This window comes from Nymphalis io, chromosome 5 (genome assembly GCF_905147045.1).
Source record: "Nymphalis io chromosome 5, ilAglIoxx1.1, whole genome shotgun sequence".
Taxonomy (NCBI): domain Eukaryota; kingdom Metazoa; phylum Arthropoda; class Insecta; order Lepidoptera; family Nymphalidae; genus Nymphalis; species Nymphalis io.
The window spans coordinates 142,949-161,929 of record NC_065892.1 but is presented as its reverse complement, the minus strand read 5'-3'; the positions used below and the strand labels follow the sequence as shown (position 1 = coordinate 161,929).

The window sequence follows — 18,981 nt, the reverse complement described above, 5'->3', positions numbered from 1 at the left end:
AAGGCCGATTAACGTGCTTGCAACTTTCGAACTCTAGGCTGCTACTTAATATCTCTTGAGAAAGATCTTTCGCCTTATACGCTAATAAAAGTAGACCAACGAGACAATTATGAAACAACAGGAACATACCCAAGCACTCCTCCAGCCAACACCTCGGTTTGCGCGGAGAGTGTCTCGGCGATGGTTTTGTCGCTGTACATGTTTACTGGTGTGTTGTATTGTTTATTCACGATGCTCTTCACGGAGTCATTGCCATTCATCTGGAAGATAAAACAAACCAAACACTCTATTAGGCAATTTAGTGATTTTTACAATATTTTTAGTTTGCTTGAGGTTACTATAGACAACCTAACCCAGTTGTGCTGTGCATGAAAATTAGCACAGGGGCTCATAACGTAGTAAGCAGTGAAAAAGGATTTCTGAAATTTTATTATCAAACTCAGGGATGCTGTTCAAGAAGTCAATATGCGAGATCATAATTTTTGAGGCTAGAAATATAACGATTGTTTGCGGCGTCTGTTTATAACTAAAATTCAATTATGTCAGTATTTTTTGGAAATTCACTCACTAAGCAGTAAAATACATGAAAATATTTCGTATGGGAATAAGTAATTAGAAACGTAGAAATCCCAGCTTGTTTTAAGCCTTTATGTATTTCCGCCGAAACTACCTCATCACTGCGACGAAAAGAAATATAGAGATAAATGACAGAGTTTTTGAAATACTTCTTAAAATTCGAGAATACTCAAATGGTTCCTAAAATACCGCCGCTGGGAAATCCCATCGGCATGCGGCTGTCGTAGATAAAATATTAAGTCCTGACATATGAAATTAGCGTATTGTCGTACTGATCACTTTGATCTGAAATATCTCCTCTTTGGTTAAGAATTCCAAATTCAAATTTATAAATTCCTTTAGCTGGTACATTTGAGTTTTGAAAACAGTCATTCATTTGTTTTTTCCTCATTATTTTTTTCTTTGGCGTCGCTTATTACCGCACAATGAAAAACATGAAATATCGGTATCTTTACGAGTACGAGTTCTACCGTGGCACCAGTGCTGCAGAAACAGCTCGAAGGATTGATTATGTGTACGGCGCTGGTGTCGCAAAAGAAAAAAAGTTTTGGTTTCAACGTTTTTGTTCAGGAAATTTCGACCTTCAGAACCAACCCCGTGGACGGCCGGAGACCAAAGTGAAAAATGAAGAATTAAAGGCTATTGTGGAACCGGATCCATCACAAAGCACTTCAGAGATAGCTGCAGGCTTCGGGGTAATTGATAAAACTGTATTAATCCACTTGAAGCAAATTGGGAAAGTAAAAAAACTTAAACGATGGATACCTCATGAATTGAGTAAATCGAACTTGCAAACACGCGTCGACTGCTGTGTTACTTTGCTCAACCGACACAATAATAAAGGGATTTTAAATCGAATCATTACTTGTGATGAAAAGTGGATGCTGTACGATTATCGGAAGCGCTCGTCGCAATGGCTGAACCCTTGAGACCCAGCCAAATCCTACCCTAAACGAAAGTTGACTCAGAAAAAGTTACTTGTGAATGTTTGGTGGACTAGCACCGGTGTAGTTCACTACAGCTTCCTAAAATCTGGCCAAACGATTACGGCAGATATCTATTGTCAGCAACTGTAAACCATGAAGGCTGGCTGCTAAACAACCGAGATTGGTCAATCGCTTTAGGCCACTGCTGCTTCATGACAACGCAAGACCACACACTGCACAACAAACAACCACTAAGTTACCATTTTTTCCGGAATTTGGACAACTTCTTACAAGGAAAAAAAATCAACTCCGTTACGGCAGTCCAAACCGCCTTCAAAGAGTTTATTGATTCTCGCCCCCATGGTTTTTGTAGTAAAGGGATCAATGAACTACCTATGAGATGGCAAAAGTGCATAGATAACAACAGTGTATACTTCGATTAATTAAATATATTTTACAAAAAAAAATTGACTTTATATTCTTTTCGTACAAAACGCCAATTCCATATGTAAGGACCTAATATATACATATTTAAAAAAACATGACTTACATAACCAAAAGGTTTAGCGACGCTGTTGTGCCCAGAACCAAAAGCGCGTGTGGGCTGTGGGGTCGCTTTAAGTGATGTGTTCGTGACTGGCACTGGACTGGCCCCAAGAGGACGAGTGCCTGGGCGAGGGAGACTGCCTGTGGGAGTGACCGAAGGCCTCCAGGTACCGCCACCGCTAGAATTATTACAATTGTACATATATTAATTGAACAAGGGTAGGTATAAAACTTAGCAAAAATAATTGCCAATAAAATACGGTGAAGCTTCAAGGTACATAACTCGTTTACAACTCAGTATGCAGTCTAGTGTCGTTCTCACGCCTAACTCCAGTTTTACGTTTATCTGAAGGAGTTACAGGAACAGAAAAAATACGAGTACGTCAGTCTATAATTTCTAAGATTGTTAGGATTGGTGGCAATTCATGACGAATGTCGCAAACTAATCTTATTAAATTAACATGAATTATAGTCATATTTTCATTGAGCTCGTCATACGTTTGTTACTGTAACACTTAACCAACATCACATTGAAAATAAATACAGCAAAGACCCCATGTCAAATATAAAACCCATAAAAAGTGTTTTGCAAGGCTTCCGTTACGCAAATAGCCCGTATAATACAAGTCACCACCTGGCTTCCATATAAGCGACGTTCATGTGACGTAATGAACTTATATACACATATCTTGAATGTCATTATTGTTATTTAATGAGTGGCAAGTGGCAACGAACTAGGCGCCACAACTTCAGAATGTTAAGGATTTTAATTATCTTTCTTTCTTTTGTGCATTCCGATGCAGATAACGTCATTGGAAATGACAATGAAACTCGTTCATGCGGTCTTGTTTTTACTGCGCGCCGCGCACGTGCCACTACCAATATATTGACCGACTGCTGTTTACACGCTTTGTTATGAATTGCTTTTTCGATATACTTATGAAGTATAACCACTTTTTTCGGACAACAGTTCGGAATTAACATTTAAGCTTCGCCAATAAATAACACTAATTTGTATGACGCAAACGACATTAAACATTATGTTTACTTATTTATCGAGAAGGGCAAAAATATAGGCTAGCCCCGTTGGTTCTAGTGGTTAATTTACGCGGCTTCAACCTCTACGTGCGGGGTCGATTCCCGATTAGGTACAATGCATGTAGGATTGCGACTTATGCCCGATTTCGCAGCAGATGGTCAAGGATTGCCCCCGCAATGATTTCCTGGACAGCTGGGTAGCCTTTGAATATGCCACCGTAACTGAACTTCAGGAGAACATTACTATGAATAAAGCTGTGTACACAAATTACATATTTATTAATATAAAAGTATTTACCGTTGTACAGTAAGTTCGAGTGCTTGGCCAGCAGCTCGGATGGCGTCCTGAGCCTCTTGATGTCTCAGCGTGTACACGTCGGTGCTGTTGACGCGGATCAGCGCATCACCCGCTTGCAATCCCGCGCGCTCCGCCGCGCTGCCACCGTTAACCTGAAACAATAAATTACATAGCCATTTTTATATAACAAAGAAAAAGTAATACATAAATATTTATGTTTAATGAAACCACTCTTGGTTTTTCCAAAATAACGATCGCTCACCTCAATGTGATATGGCATTGTATCAAACACTAATTGAATGTAAATAGTTCCTAAAAACAGTGAATACCTCCGAAATCGAATAACACCCTAAATACTTGTGGGTAATGCTCCAACACACCACAACTGACCACAAATGACGGCGACGGTGACATCATATTATATTTATACAGCGGTTATTTATCTTGTACTGAGAAAATGAACAACAATAGATTTCGAATTCAACTGAAATTTCCTTTCAACTAAGGAAGGTAAAGTATATTGTATGACCAACAGTAAATATATTTGCATAAGAGTTGTTTTATTTTGAGATTATTTTTGTGTTCTTAATTATATCAATAGATTGCGTTGTTCACTTTATTTTTGGCCATGGTTTGATTTTTAAGGAAAATACTTTTAGATCCTCATGCATAAACATGCACTATGCATGTTTATGCATGAGGATTTGCAAACGAACGGTGTTTTATTCAAGTGTAGATATTGAAAGTGCGTCATATACAGTTTATTATAGTGGACTCGCTAGTAGTGCCGGCTTCGCGAGAAGAAAAATTAGGCGCTCGCCCCGTGACAATCTTTCAAATATTGAAATATAAACAGATAAATATTATGATACAATCAATGTCGGGTCATGCGATCTCTCCACTTATACTGTACATGTGTAATACCTACATATCACCGCACGCCCCGAGTCTTCTTTATGTGTTTATTCAAATATCTTGTAATATCTCTAAAACTACCGCTTCCGATTTTACAAAAATCGCTTTGGTTTTGATAAGAATGAACTGCGTGACAAATTAATCTCAGTCAATATTAATTTTTGTTGCTTTTTTATATTTAGCCATGATATTAGCATTAGACACATTTTCACTAATAAACACTATGACCTAATTATATTATTGGGTTCACGTAAAGGTAATAACTGTATATAATATGCCTATGAATATCGTATCCAGACATCTAGCGAACATTAGTGAGGAATGCGAGGCAGAGGGAGAGGAAGGTAGCGCTGACGTCATTTTGATATCAGCGAAGTCTGGATTATTGGACCGAATAATTCAAGTACAGGTTAAACTATAAAGAAGGAATTAATTCGTAAAAAACGTGTTCCGACACTTTTTAAATAATATAGCAAAATAATAATAATTAATTTGCACAGGATAAAAATATGTAGATAAATTTGGCATTAATTCGACCAATATACATCCACCCGACCCTGTAGGTACAGATAGAATGAGGGTTTAACTGAATGAATATTTTAATATATACGATGCGCTTTTCTTCAGTTCATTTATCGGTGGTAGAGTATTGCGTGCCCGTCCGAGTGACCTTCTCCTCCAATATTCTACGGACGAACATCAATAAGTTATATGTTTGCAGGCACAAGGTATATAATAAGTATCTTATATCCTATGGTTGACAGCGTATTAACAGTGTGAAGAGTGATTCTTGCAATGCCGGTCTGTGGCTTGAGGTGTCAAAGTCAACATGTGACAAGTATTTTCTCGATTCAATTAGGATTCCAAAAATATATTTAAAAAAGAGGTATCGCGCCAATCTCTTGCTTCTACAAACTCTGTCAGACCATTGGGCTTATAACATATTTGTAGAAAAGTATTAGTTTTTTAAGCTGTATTTGTTCATACAAAGCAATATTACTTACAGATCGAATGCCCTCGGTACATGTGGGGGACGAGTAAGGAACCGACAGCGCGACAACGCGTGCCGTAAACTTAAACTAAAGCGTAAATGCATTCGGTCAAGCTTATATTTCACGTCCCCTTCCTATCAGTCAGCTGCCCGGAATGTAACGTTTCTGCCAGCTGTTAAACTTGTAAGATAGCCTTCTTTTAGCCGCGAAGTAGTTGGCAATGACCTCGGCGCGACGCTGTTTGCCCTCAACCAAAGTTTACGATATGGATGTGGACTTAGTTCGACTTCTCATCAAACAATAACATATCGTGGAAACCATTCATCTGGGTAAAATTGCCGCTTGTTTGTATAACATCGAAGTCGTGATTCGTGACTTTAATTGTTACCAATTAGTTAGGATTTGACTCATAATTCTCGGATGCGATGCAAATGGAAAATATCTTGTTTTCTGTTGTTTATAAATCTTTATTTTTTTAATATAGGTGAGGCGATGTTCGGATTTTTTAGATTCGTATTACATATAACAAGCGGTTCTCATTTGTCCAATTAACATTACATGCCTGTTTTATAGCATTTGCCATATTTATTAACATTTAGGGTTACCCCTCTGCTCCTTATGTTCATAGAGTGGAGTTGCATAGCAGCAACCCTCTTCAATGAGCTAACTTTTTAACTTAGCATAGAATAGGCAATTTCTAAGAGCAGCACATACAGCTGTTCAAACATTATATTTTATAATATAAATTTACCAAATTATAACATATCTGATTATGATGACCCTATGGTTGTGTTCTGCGTAGGGTAGATGTCAAACTCGGCATGGACAAGAGCGTTGGCCGTCCTAAAGACCCAGTGGCAGACAGAGGCTGATACCAAATTTTTAGATTGTTACCACATATTCAGATGTAAAAATCATACAAAACCACCACCACAGTATATTGCAAATGTATTATTATTTAATAAAAGTTTCGAAAATGAAATTTCTTTAATAATCTATGGCGATGCCCTTAGCGTGGCGGCGCACGCGCATGCCATATACGGGAGCAGAAATACAAGAGCGAGAGATTAATGCAGTCCCGCCCGCCCGCGCCGCGCGCCGTGCGAGGTCACGCCATATTATATTTTCTTTATTGTTAACTTCTTTCAATATACGGCGTCTGGCGGCGAACCACAGCTGATAAATAATAAGATTGCTGTTCATTCGTTTTCTTAGAAATCAATGTTAACAGTTATACTCGTAGCAAATACTAACGATTATCCATTTTAAAAATTTACTTAAGCTTAGAACGCAAACATTAAATTTGAATTATAATATTTGAGTGTAATAAATGCCTTCATTATTGTTAATTGCTTAAGATTTTTTATTCGATTGTAGATATTCGACACATTATATTTCTAAAAAAAATAATGAATGCGTCTGTCAGCTTATAATTTTTCTAATGATCTTTAATTCTTGCAAATATTGAGAAAAAAGTGTGTGAAACAACGAGGAAAATGCATTAATATTCAAATAGTTTCATGAACACAACAGAAATAGCAACTTACGGTAATAATGAAATAATTAACTACCACGATTTGCACATAATAGAATTTCCTTACTGCAGGCAGTCGTGGTCATATCTACACATTTCTCAGCATGTATCACTCAGTCATTGTCGGTTACTCTCGCTGCTATACCTATCTACCGCCATACCTACCGGCTACCGAGATAATTAGAAAATACCAATGACGATAATCCACTGAACGTTGTCGCCGCACGGCGTTCTAATTTCAAAACAAATCTCTGCCAGTACGTGACTCAGATTATGTTCCAAGTTCGAAACAACAAAACTCGACCAGTTACGCAACCGTTCGCCGACGGCTGTCCAGTCGCGCCGGCCGCCGGCCGCCCTGTAGCCGGTCCGTTAATGAGAGTGAATCTGTTCGTTGTAAGTACAAGAGATGTAGAAAGGATAGATCTGCTGAGCTTTTAATCACTGCTATAAAAACTTTTTCATCTAACAACAAAGATGCCCATTTAGAAGAAATTAGATTGATTTGCACATGGACCTGTTTTATCATTGAATTAACTGTGAATATTTGGTATAACGTAAATAACATATTTCTACTTAGTTCAATTATTTTCATAAATATTCATATAAGACATGTTTTCAACTTTCATGATAATATCTGAGACCCCCGTGTATGGGGATTGGCAGCGCATTGAATGTGTAAGGCTAGAAAATGACCACTCATCATCATAGCCAATGTCCATTTACTCATCTTTTTAAAAATAAACACAATACTATTTACTAATGTCACTTTTAAGTATATTCAAGTTGTGTCCAAAACAGGCAACCCATTTAGACATACGTCAGCGCGTACGAGTTCCTTTTAAGGAAGAATAAATATACAGTGTTTATTAGGTATTGTTGTCTGATCAGAGGTCATATAAATCTAATAATTTTTCTGAATCCAAACAATATATGATTTAGTTTAGATATATTTTGGAGATAATATTCCACGCGTTCAGCCTTACTGTTGGTTAAATCAAAAACTACTAAATAATATGGACGTTATTAGCGGCATTTTTGTAGTAACCAGTCGATTCTAACAATTTTATGGATCGTTAGCTGGATGTGCCAAGATCGCAAACAGGTAAGGCGACATACCCTGGAATGTCGTTAGAACCTGTCTGCATTAGATCATCCTCTATCCTATTTCCCCACTGATCTTAAGGTTAATATGCTTAGCAACATTTAGTTCAAGAACACTTTCCCGCAGTTAACTTTTACATAATGCGAGTATTATTTAACAGTTTTTATTTTATATTCTTATTTACATAACGAACAAACCAAAATGAATGTCTACGTTAAACATTTAAACCTCATACGAGATAAGTCGAATGACGTCAGACTCCAAAAAAGTCTGTATTAACTTCGTATATTTTTTAGTTACAGATTAAATCTTCGTCTGACATCTGTACATACGTTCTGTACACCTACTCCCACATCCCAATGTATTATGCGCGTCACTCATGACAGATATAAGCGGCCGAGTTGCTAACCTCTAATAGTATTCTATAAACAAAGCGTTTCACTATGATTAGGCACATCCATGTAGATCCGGGAATTAGCAGTTCAGTGACCTGTCAGATACTATTAAGAGTAACATTCGTTCAATTCCACAACGGAGCCACGATCCGCGGCATTTGTTCATTAAATTAGAATTTTATATCGGTGTATGAACAAAAAATTAACTTTGAGCCGAACTCCGAAGCGACCACTTGAGCTATCTTTAGATCTTTAGGTAAATCATAGCTTCTTACGTTGTGATCGTTTTATTGTGTCGTATAGTGACCGATATTTATAAGAAAACATAAATTAGTTTAGCAAAAACACCGTTAAGTTTAATGATAACGGCTGATCATTTAATCATAATCGAACGTCATGATCGATTTGTCTCGTGTCGTGAATGAAGATTTAAATGTTAAACAGTACTAAATGTTAAGCACTAGAATGATATAAAATCCTTGAATTGAAAAGAACTTCTCGAAAAAATTTTAAGAATTAAGATGTTATAATCTATATAAAAATAATATCCTGGGACATTACGCACACATAGCCATCATCACACATCACATCAGATCCTAAATTAAGCTGAACTTGTACTATGGAAACCAAACAACAGATATACTACATATACTACTTTTCTTTTGTAAATACATACTTATATAGATAATTACACCTAGACTCAAGACAAACAGGCATTTTCATGCACACAAATATCTGTCCTGGGTGGGAATCTCTAAGTCTATATGAACTAATCTAAATATCAGGATGTACCGGGAAAATGTTATTGTTTTAGAAAGCCCATTCATTGAGAAACGCACGTGTTTAACGCATGTAAATTGCGAGGAGCGACTATTATATTTAAAAATAGTTTTAAAAACTTTTATTTACAAATAATTAACTTCAGCATCAACCACGTTATATTATGATTATTTGTACTGTAACTACTAAGTTACTTGATCCTCAAGTCGTTAAAAATGCACTAAATAGCATAAACCTTAAAAAAGTTACGTTTGAATTGAATACAAAAACATAACATAAAATTAATGCCAAGAGCTTTCAATTCAATTGTCATGTGAACAAAATCTCTATGGCGCCGTTCCGTTACTGCACGACGACTAATTTTCTAATAAATTATAATATTTTCTTTCTTTTGACTCCCATATCCTAATAGTAGCGCCTTAATAATTTAATACAAAATTCCTATAAAATTATAATTATCATTGATATAAACTTTTATATGAACGATGCTTCGTTAATTTTTTAATTATGTGTCCATTTCGCCATTCTCCTTAATAACGCCAATTTTTCACCAATCCATAATTACTTTAGACGACCAATGATTTCTAGTTAATTTAAGGTCACATTTGTGTATTTCTCTTCACTTCCCTTGTTATTGGATGCGTGCAGCCCGATGCTGTAATTATATCGTATTTATAGGTATTGCACAATTCGCTTAGTGTAAAGTAAAATGAATCGAGCAAGCCAAGTTAACTAGGTCATAGATGAATCCAATAAGAAATATGAAGTATCTGTCGTTGCCTTGTACAGAAGACAGCGTCGTCCTTTCGTGATTTTAACTAATCATCTCGCCGTTTGACGTGCTGTTTGTATTGAATAGTAATATAAATGATCAAATGTATTCTTTTAAAAGATAATGCGCTCTGTCACGGGATTACAAATGAGCTCTTAAATAATGTTACGCCGTTTAAATGATGGAAGTTTCCTCGCTTCAACAATAACTATTGCTCAGAGGTCAAGTAGAAACCACTAAGGTCGAATTTTCTTCTTCCGCAACACAATACAAGACTATTTACTTATGAGATGTAACTTTAGTTTACAAAGCAATATGTCAGACGAGTATTTTACTATAAATGTTACTGTAAAAAATGTGTTCCTATAATAAATTAATCATTGAATATTTTCTTTATTAATAAAACTATGTATTTATATAACAAATTTAAATATATTATATATTACAAATATATAATAAATAATATATATATATATATAATTTATTGTATATATATATATACAATAAATTACAATTAATAAGGAGTGTATAAAGATGATTCTTCTAAAAGTAAGGGGGCAGCCCATGAGACCTTACTAGTGCTGACGAGTGTCGAAACCACTTTAACGAGGCCATCTAACAGTTAATGAGAGGTAAAAGCTCCTTCGGATAACTAATCACCCACTTGAATACTTGAGAAATTGATAAAACGTGACAAATACCAATACAAGTCGCAGTGTGCTTGGCAGTCCCCGAAAATTATGTAGGTAAGAGATAGCGATGAACACATACATTTATAAGTATATACAGTTACAGTCGTCATACTTTTTTAATGTAATAATAAAATACAAAATTTAATTAGGTATTAGATTCAAGAAAACATTTCTGAGAATAATATTTTAATGATGGGTGTACTTGTTTATTTTTTTTTATTATAATATGATCAAAAGCTTCGTCTTGTATCCTAACGATAAGAGCAATTTGGCAGACATTTGAAAGATAAGGAAATGATTTTATTACTATTATAAGGCTAATATTGTACTATTATAAGGCTGTTAGGAGCGAATTCGGATTGTTATTTTACAAGTAAAACTCGGAATATAGATTCTACCGCGAATAATAAACGAGAACTCAGTAGTTACTATTTTCTACCAATTTAATTACATTAAATAGGTACGTTAATTATATACATTTCAATTCAATATATCCTGCAGGAAAATTAACTCATACTAAACTTCATACCATTTTATTTCATATCATAAATTATCCTTTCAGAAGTATATGGTGTTTGTTGTTTAAATTTCAAAATACAATTAAATTAAATTCTAAACTATCATAACAACCAACTGATCCATTACCTAGAAGATCACTGTTTAATTAATGATCGTCAGTACAGGTTTCGACCAAAACGGTCCACAGGTGATCTTCTAGCGTATGTAACACACCTCTGGGGTGAAGCTATCGACAAGCATGGAGAATCGTTGGCTGTCAGCCTCGATATCTCCAAGGCTTTCGACAGGGTCTGGCACAGAAGTCTTCTCTCCAAGCTGCCGGCATATGGTCTGCCTGCTCAGCTATGCACCTGGATCTGCCAGCTTCCTACACAAGCGTAGCCTTCGTGTTTTAGTTGATGATTGCGCTTCACAATTCTATGTAGTGAATGCTGGGGTCCCCCAGGGATCTGTGCTATCTCCCACACTCTTTCTTTTTTGCATATCAATGATATGCTCTCTCTTGGGAACATACATTGCTATGCAGACGATAGTACAGTGCATGGTGGATACCACGGACGCGCAGTGGCTGGGCGAGCGGAAATTGAGGAGAGGCGGAAGGATCTTGTCATTGAACTCGATAGGACGTTAGAGCTCGTCGCCAAATGGGGCTCTGATAATATTGTTGAGTTTAATGCCAAGAAAACACAGGTATGCGCTCTCACGGCGAAAAAGTCAACATTTTCCCCTCTTCCCTCCCTCTGTGGTACTCCGCTGGTGATGCAAAGCAAAATCGCCATGCTGGGGATTGACGTTCGCTGCGACCTTAGTCCAAGGGATTACATCGAGGCTGTTATAAAAACAGCTTCACGGAAACTCGGAGTTCTGAACAAGGTGCGGCGCTTTTTCACGCCACAACAACTGTGCCTGCTGTACAAAACACAAGTACGGTCTTGCGTGGAATATTGCTCGCACCTTTGGGATGGCTCCGCTAAGTACCTACTTGAGGCCTTGGACCGGTTGCAGCGACGTGCCGTATGCATTATTGGCGACGTAAAGGTCACAAACACCCTTGAACCTTTACAATTGCGTCGTGAGATAGCAGCACTGAGCGCTTTCTATCGACTGTATCACGGCGAGTGCTCTAAAGAATTATTCTCTCTAATTCCTGCTTCCCCCTTCCTTCTTCAGTCCACGCGAGCTGGTTCTCGATGTCACCGCCTAACTGTGACATCAATTCCATCGCGAACAAAGAAATTTGGCAACTCCTTTCTTTGTCGCACTTCCAAAAAATGGAATTCCTTACCAGCTCACGTGTTCCCCTCCTCTTACAACCCGGGTTCCTTCAAACGAGGCGTGAAGGCGAGGCATCTTGCGGGCCGGCAAGGCGAAGACGGCTAGTGCAGAACGTTTTTCGCGTCTGTACTGGCCGTCGTCGCGTTTGGACTCTACTACCACTTACCATCAGGTGGAGTAGAGTCATTTGCCCTCCCGGCGAATATAAAAAAAAAAAAAAAATGATAAAACTTAAGAGTACGGATTATTATTTATTTATAAGTAAATAGCTAGCAATTGTGTATAAGCGTCGTTTTTGTTCATTGAATTTGTTTGTTAGTGAGTGTTGCACCTTTTTGTCGTCTCGCCGGATCGATCGGCCGATAGCCGTGTGTCGTTGTGTGGGCTTCGTTACATCCACGAAACATAAACATATTACTTAGACGGAACTTAGATACGTGTTCTATTTCATGTTATTGTTACACTAGTGTCCCGTCTTAAGTTAGCACATCTCAATCCCGCTCCTATCGCTTTGAAATTTGAACGACTCTTGTATACCTACATATCTATCTATATCGTAGTTTTTAAACCAACAGCTTTTGTAACTCAAATCAAATATCTCGAGTGTTTATTCAATATTTTATATTTTCGAAAGTACTCGTTCCATTTACTATGATTACGGTAATTTAAAATAACTGATAACTTACTTATTTTATTAATAATATTGGTCAAGAAATAAACTAAATGTATACTATAATAAAAAATAAAAACAACAAATATTATAATCATCAAAACTAATTCTCCTTCTGTTAAAAGGGTATAAAAAGTTATGTTTAAATATATTGTGCACATGAGACTATAATTTATACTGGTAGCTTACCTTTTGCACAACTAGTGGAGTGCCAAAGTCTTTGCCGCCCTGCAGCCGGAAGCCCAGCGGCTGCTGGTCCGACTTGTTTAGCCGCACAGTGATCAACTGTGCCATCTGTCAAACATTTACAAAAACATTAATAATGAAAACTACCCACTTGTACAGGTCAACAGATTCGGTACATTCGTAATATATACCTACACGTACATCCTGCACATACATAAATATGTGTATAAAGATCATTTTATAATAAATAATGATGCAATATTAGGCGTGCTTATTTTTAGTTTTAATATCGATTCCAGAGAAACGAATTGGACCAGTGTATAGAATACTTGGATCTTAAATGAAGAATCGTGAGTTCAAAACCAGGCAAGCCGACCACTGAGTTTTTATAAGCTTATTTTGAGTTTAATTCATCTCCAACCGCCGAGGGTTAAGAAAAACATCGTAAGGAAACCATGCGTAAATGCTATCCACCAACCCGCACAAGAGTGGCATAGTGTAATAATTTCCAAACCTTCTCGTTGTGAGAGAGCTTCCTCTACGCAGCATTGTGACATTTTGCAATACAGCTTTTTTTATATATATAGAATAGGAAGGTGGACGAGCATATGGGCCACCTGATGGTAAGTGGTCACCAAACGCCCTTAGACATTGGCATTGTAAGAAATGTCAACCATCGCTTATAGCCAATGCGCCACCAATCTTGGGATCTAAGATTTTATGTCCCTTGTGCCTGTAATTACACTGGCTCACTCACCCTTCAAACCGGAACACAACAATATCAAGTATTGCTGTTTTGCGGTAGAATATCTGATGAGTGGGTGGTACCTACCCAGACGAGCTTGCACAAAGCCCTACCACCAGTAAAAAACGATTTGGTAACGATGTGTACCTAAGAGCATATAGCTACATAGTTATACTTTATTATTAATGTAAACAAGCATCTAACATTCAATATAATATGTAATAGGTAAGTATCTCTTTTTCGAAAGGGTCAACGCGTTCCGTCGTGTTATTTCGTCGTCTTTTCCACAAACTTTGTTCTGTTTATATTTAAATACTTGTAATATTAAAATATTTAGTGTAAGCTTGTGGCAGACGACTATAAACGAAATATTTTAATGACTGGGAAAAAAACTATAGAGCAGCATACGCCCGAGCTGGCATTTGATTGACCTAATTGAAGATTTATTTTCTCTCAAAGCTTCACTGACCGCACTCGGTAACTCTTCGGACATTGCGATCTATTTTATCTCGGTGAAGATCTAAGTGCGAACCAAAAGACATTAGTGAAAGGAGGCTGAGAGCAAAACTTTCGTTATCGGTACAAGGAATATACAATAACTAATAATTTATCAGTTTTCAAAGAATAGATTTCTCTTCGCCTCTTTGATATAATCTTTATTTAATCAAGAAATCAATCGTTTTATCAATTGATCGTTTTTTATTTAAACGGAGAGTATACCGTTTATAAATTAAATTTCCAACAGTATTGACCGATTGTTTTGAACGCGTATGTTGTATACAATGTTCACGTTTTCATTTATACTTACGAGTCTCTCGTGGTCTCGTCTATACCTTCATAAGAGTGATAAGGGTCCGTATAAATGAACCGTTGAATATTTTTCTAACGGTAAACAAATGTGTAAATGCAACTCGCTTTTGATATCTCCTCGCTCAGAACGTGTTAATCGTCCAAAATTTAATACATTTTATCGAACAAACATTTATTTTTTTATTAGGATTTAAGGTCTCACAGCATCACGTAGGTGACACTTATTAAAACATATTAAAACGGTATTATAAATCACTCGTGATATATTTGCCTTTTGACATCACAATTGTCTCGATTAAAACATCAAGGTTGATTAAAGAGGTTGATATTTGGTCTAACCTTAAACGGGAGATATGTTTCATGTATAACAAAATAAAATGATGTAAAAAGTGAAAAATAACATTCAGGTATACAGTAAGTTATCGAAAAATATGGGGCGCTTGATATCAGTCGTATTGACTTTTATAGCTATTCGTAAAGGTAATGATCAAATCTTAAGTAGAAAGTAGAAACCGTAACCTTTTTTATGGCTATTTTTATATTGAAAGGTTATTTTACATTTTCTTAAGTATTTTTTATTTATTTTATATAAATTCTTGTCATTTTAACGTTTCGTAATTTGTAACAACAAATTCGCGCACATATTGCATTTGTTTTATGAATCGTTTATAAAACGTGTGCAAAAATAAAAATATATAATAATAGTCCGGAAGTGGGTGAAAATTCTATTGAAATAATACGCAGCGAGTTTAATATGTGGCGTATAAAATACTAGTACTAATCGTTGTGTAATACGCAACTAATGAACTGTACTAAGAATAAACAGTACCTACGTCTAGAGCTGATTGCGCAAGGGTCGGGCGTTAAATGCGAAAACTTACTGCTGTATAATAATAGCTTGAGATTTGAGATTTTTGATTTTTGATTGACTGCTTCAGTTTTGTCCGATGATTCTCTACCAATCAAAAGGACGGCTCTCTTTAACTGGTACTGCAGCGTCTCCATCAATTCACATTAATTTATAATAAAAACTCTTCAAACACAGAAGGAGCAATGCGTTATTCATTAAAGAATATATGTATCCTGGATTTTCTCAATAAAACAAGTTGAGTTACATTAGATGTGATTTGTAGTTTTTGTCTAGTGTTTCAGGTATAACAGTTGAGACAAAGCTAAAATTATATCGCAGGAATTAGTTAGTACTAACTATTCGACAGATAGAATAAGTGTAAGGCACTAACACATTAAACGTGTATATCGTTATACATACAACTCTATTGGTTTACACGGCGCTCGCCAGTTAAAATCCTAGTCAACATTTTTATTTCCAACGTCTTCAACAATCATACGCTTCAAATTATACACCTAAACCTAAATCTTCTCATCTATGTATGCATGTGTGAGTCAGTCCTACCAAGTTACCAGTTTTTGAGTTTTTCGGGTTCCGACAGACGAACAAATAGACGCGGCAGAGGGCTCTTTTTATAATATTTAGTGATTACTACCTAGGAAAAGTTTCTTAAAAACCATTCTTAATATATTGTTATTAGAAGTACTAAATATCGCGAGACCCATATCGACCACCGCGCTGTTGACCGCGCTTAAACAGTACGTGCGTGTGCGGTTACCTTATCGTTCAAACACAATTACAATATCGTAATAGTAATGAATAAATAAGTGACACGTTGATTTAAAATATGATTCATTTAAAAAAAAGAAGTATCCAAGGCGGTTTATTGGATTTTTACAATATGGCTTGTTAAATAAGTAGTTGATTTTGATTTCAATATATTTTTTAAAACTTAAAAGCCGAGATGGCCTTGTGGTTAGAACGCGTGAATCTTATCCGAAGATTGTGGGTTCAAACCTGGGCAAGCATCACTGAATTTTCGTGTACTTAATTTGTGTTTATAATTCATTTTGTGCTTGACGGTGAAGGAAAACATCGTAAGGAAACCTGCATGTGTCTAATTTCATTGAAATTCTGCCACATGTGTATTCTACCAACCCGCATTGGAGCAGCGTGGTGGAATAAGCTCCAAACCTTCTCCCCAAAAAAGGGAGAGGAGGCCATAGCCCAGCAGGACATTAACAGGCTGTTACTGATTACTGAAAACTTAAGTGAATTTTGATATAATTCACATATGAAATTTTAATAATTATTTCGTTTGAGAAAACTACACATTTTACCATTTTAAGATTCAAAGTTAGAAAATACGAATGAATGTAAGCATAAACAAATTTAATAAAAACTATAACTATGAGGGCGTGTCACGCGGCCGGCGAGTCATTTGAATGTATAAGGATTTCGAGTTTGATGACGTCATGGTGCTTGGTTTTTATTGAAATACTTGGCCATTTCTATGATGAGTGCAGTTTGCAATTCTTAAGATAAACTTTTGTTTTCTTTTGGTTAATATGTAGCTTGTACACATAATGTATATACTTAATAATTATTATGATATATATTTGTAGCCTTTTTTTTTCGCTGGAAAAACGCATTTACGCGTTTCTTTCACATGAAGTGGGGGGCATGTGGGACTCGCCGACGCAGAAGGCGCCGGAATGCCCACTAAAAAATGAGCGGTACCCACACCGTCTTTTCGGAGGACGCTACGGGATCGCTTGCGCATACTACCGTGACGTCCCGAATATAATTGTAGTCTAGTTATCCAGTAATAAATACTAGATGAAGATAAACTTAACGAAGGCGATAAGCGTTAGTCAGTAGGTATGTTTTGAAATTAAAACGAATACCTTCCGAAATAATGATTCGATGACATGAGATTTCTTTTATATTAAACGTAACACTTCTGAGAAGCAACGTCTGAATCGACGGCTTGACTTACGCATTTGATTTTTACCTGATTGTTATTCATGCAACCGATGACGTCACTCATATGAGTAAGCCTCAGAATATCGCCGACCGCCGAACGCCGACCGCCGACAGCCGACTATCGCTGTCGTTGTCGCATAAATAATAAAGTATAGCATGAGATTACTTCGGTGTTTGGGAGAAATCAAAAAAACTTTGTAAAAACCTTAAAGAGGTCAAGATAAATGGTTTTTACCTTTTAACATTTTTGTTTATATATTTTTTATTGTAATAAATTATAGTGGGTGCTTTACGCGTACACTCCTATTAATATATAAGTAAGACAAGTAACACATCTATTTCGTGGTACTCGAATTATTTATATTTATTATATATTTTAGTATAGGTATTCGAATTATTTATATTTACTTTTCTTTTCAAATTCATTCTTCAATGATAATAATTACCTACAAAAACATTTATGACAATATTTCAATGTTCAATGATGTGTTGTGTAAAACTATAGTAGGACGGTTATTATGTGTATGTGTGTGAAGCTAACGATATGCATCTGATTTTATATTATACATACATACTTTATACGCACGTCTTTGAGGCGAACTGTCACCAAGTTGTTAATATAGAACAGTACATAACAATTGTCTGCGAGTTCCTGCCTGTAGCCTGTAATGAGCTGACCTTTTAAGATAATTATGTTTTCACAAAAACGTAATAAGGATTTAACACAGAATAAACACAAATGATTCCCGATGGGGTATATTTAAACTGCGTTTTAAAATTTTACAATTTACTAAATTTGTACATTTAACAATGAAAATAAAAAAGATTTTGGTTCTCATTCTCATTGATTTTGCAATGTCGAGTTTGTTGTGTTTACATTTTTAAGTGACCATTAATTTTATATTTCAAAACATGTACTATCATTGAAATACCTATAGGCACGGTCACTTTGAAGCGCTCCAAATATGTCTTTGCAGATGTTGTTGTTTATTATACCAATTATCACAAAAACGCCTTTAAAATGCGCGATCCCGAATAAACAGTGACCTCTTAAATAAATTTACTCGAAGACAACATTAAAATACAAACAGCGTTTTATTTCTTTACACAAGCACGAACACTTTATGAGTATATAATGTGGCATTGGCAATACGGCTCAAAGTTAATGTCGACTATGTTTGTCTCAAAATAGAGTTTTTGGCAAGCGGTGACCAAGCAAGCAGGTCCTGATTTAGCTGAAGTAAATTATATTTAACGGGTGTGTGTTATTACAAGTAACACACCTGTGCATAGTGGTACTGCGCGAGCTGCCTGCTGCGCAGTACATGGCAGTACTGGCAGCGATCTATTCGCTGAATTAATTAATTATCG

General features: G+C 36.2%; 1 protein-coding gene across 6 annotated transcripts in view; it reads right to left on the bottom strand.

The window, feature by feature from the left end:
• The window catches only part of LOC126768778 (PDZ and LIM domain protein Zasp), a 39,019-nt gene that overhangs the window by 13,383 nt on the left and 6,655 nt on the right, over positions 1-18,981 (bottom strand). For all 6 annotated transcript variants that reach the window (XM_050487080.1, XM_050487078.1, XM_050487076.1 and 3 more), the window contains exons 2-5: positions 13,223-13,327; positions 3,385-3,536; positions 2,053-2,227; positions 130-260 (exon numbers count right to left, since the gene is read on the bottom strand). In XM_050487080.1, the coding sequence (XP_050343037.1) occupies positions 130-260; positions 2,053-2,227; positions 3,385-3,536; positions 13,223-13,327 (563 nt within the window). The remainder of the gene's footprint in view (positions 1-129; positions 261-2,052; positions 2,228-3,384; positions 3,537-13,222; positions 13,328-18,981) is intronic.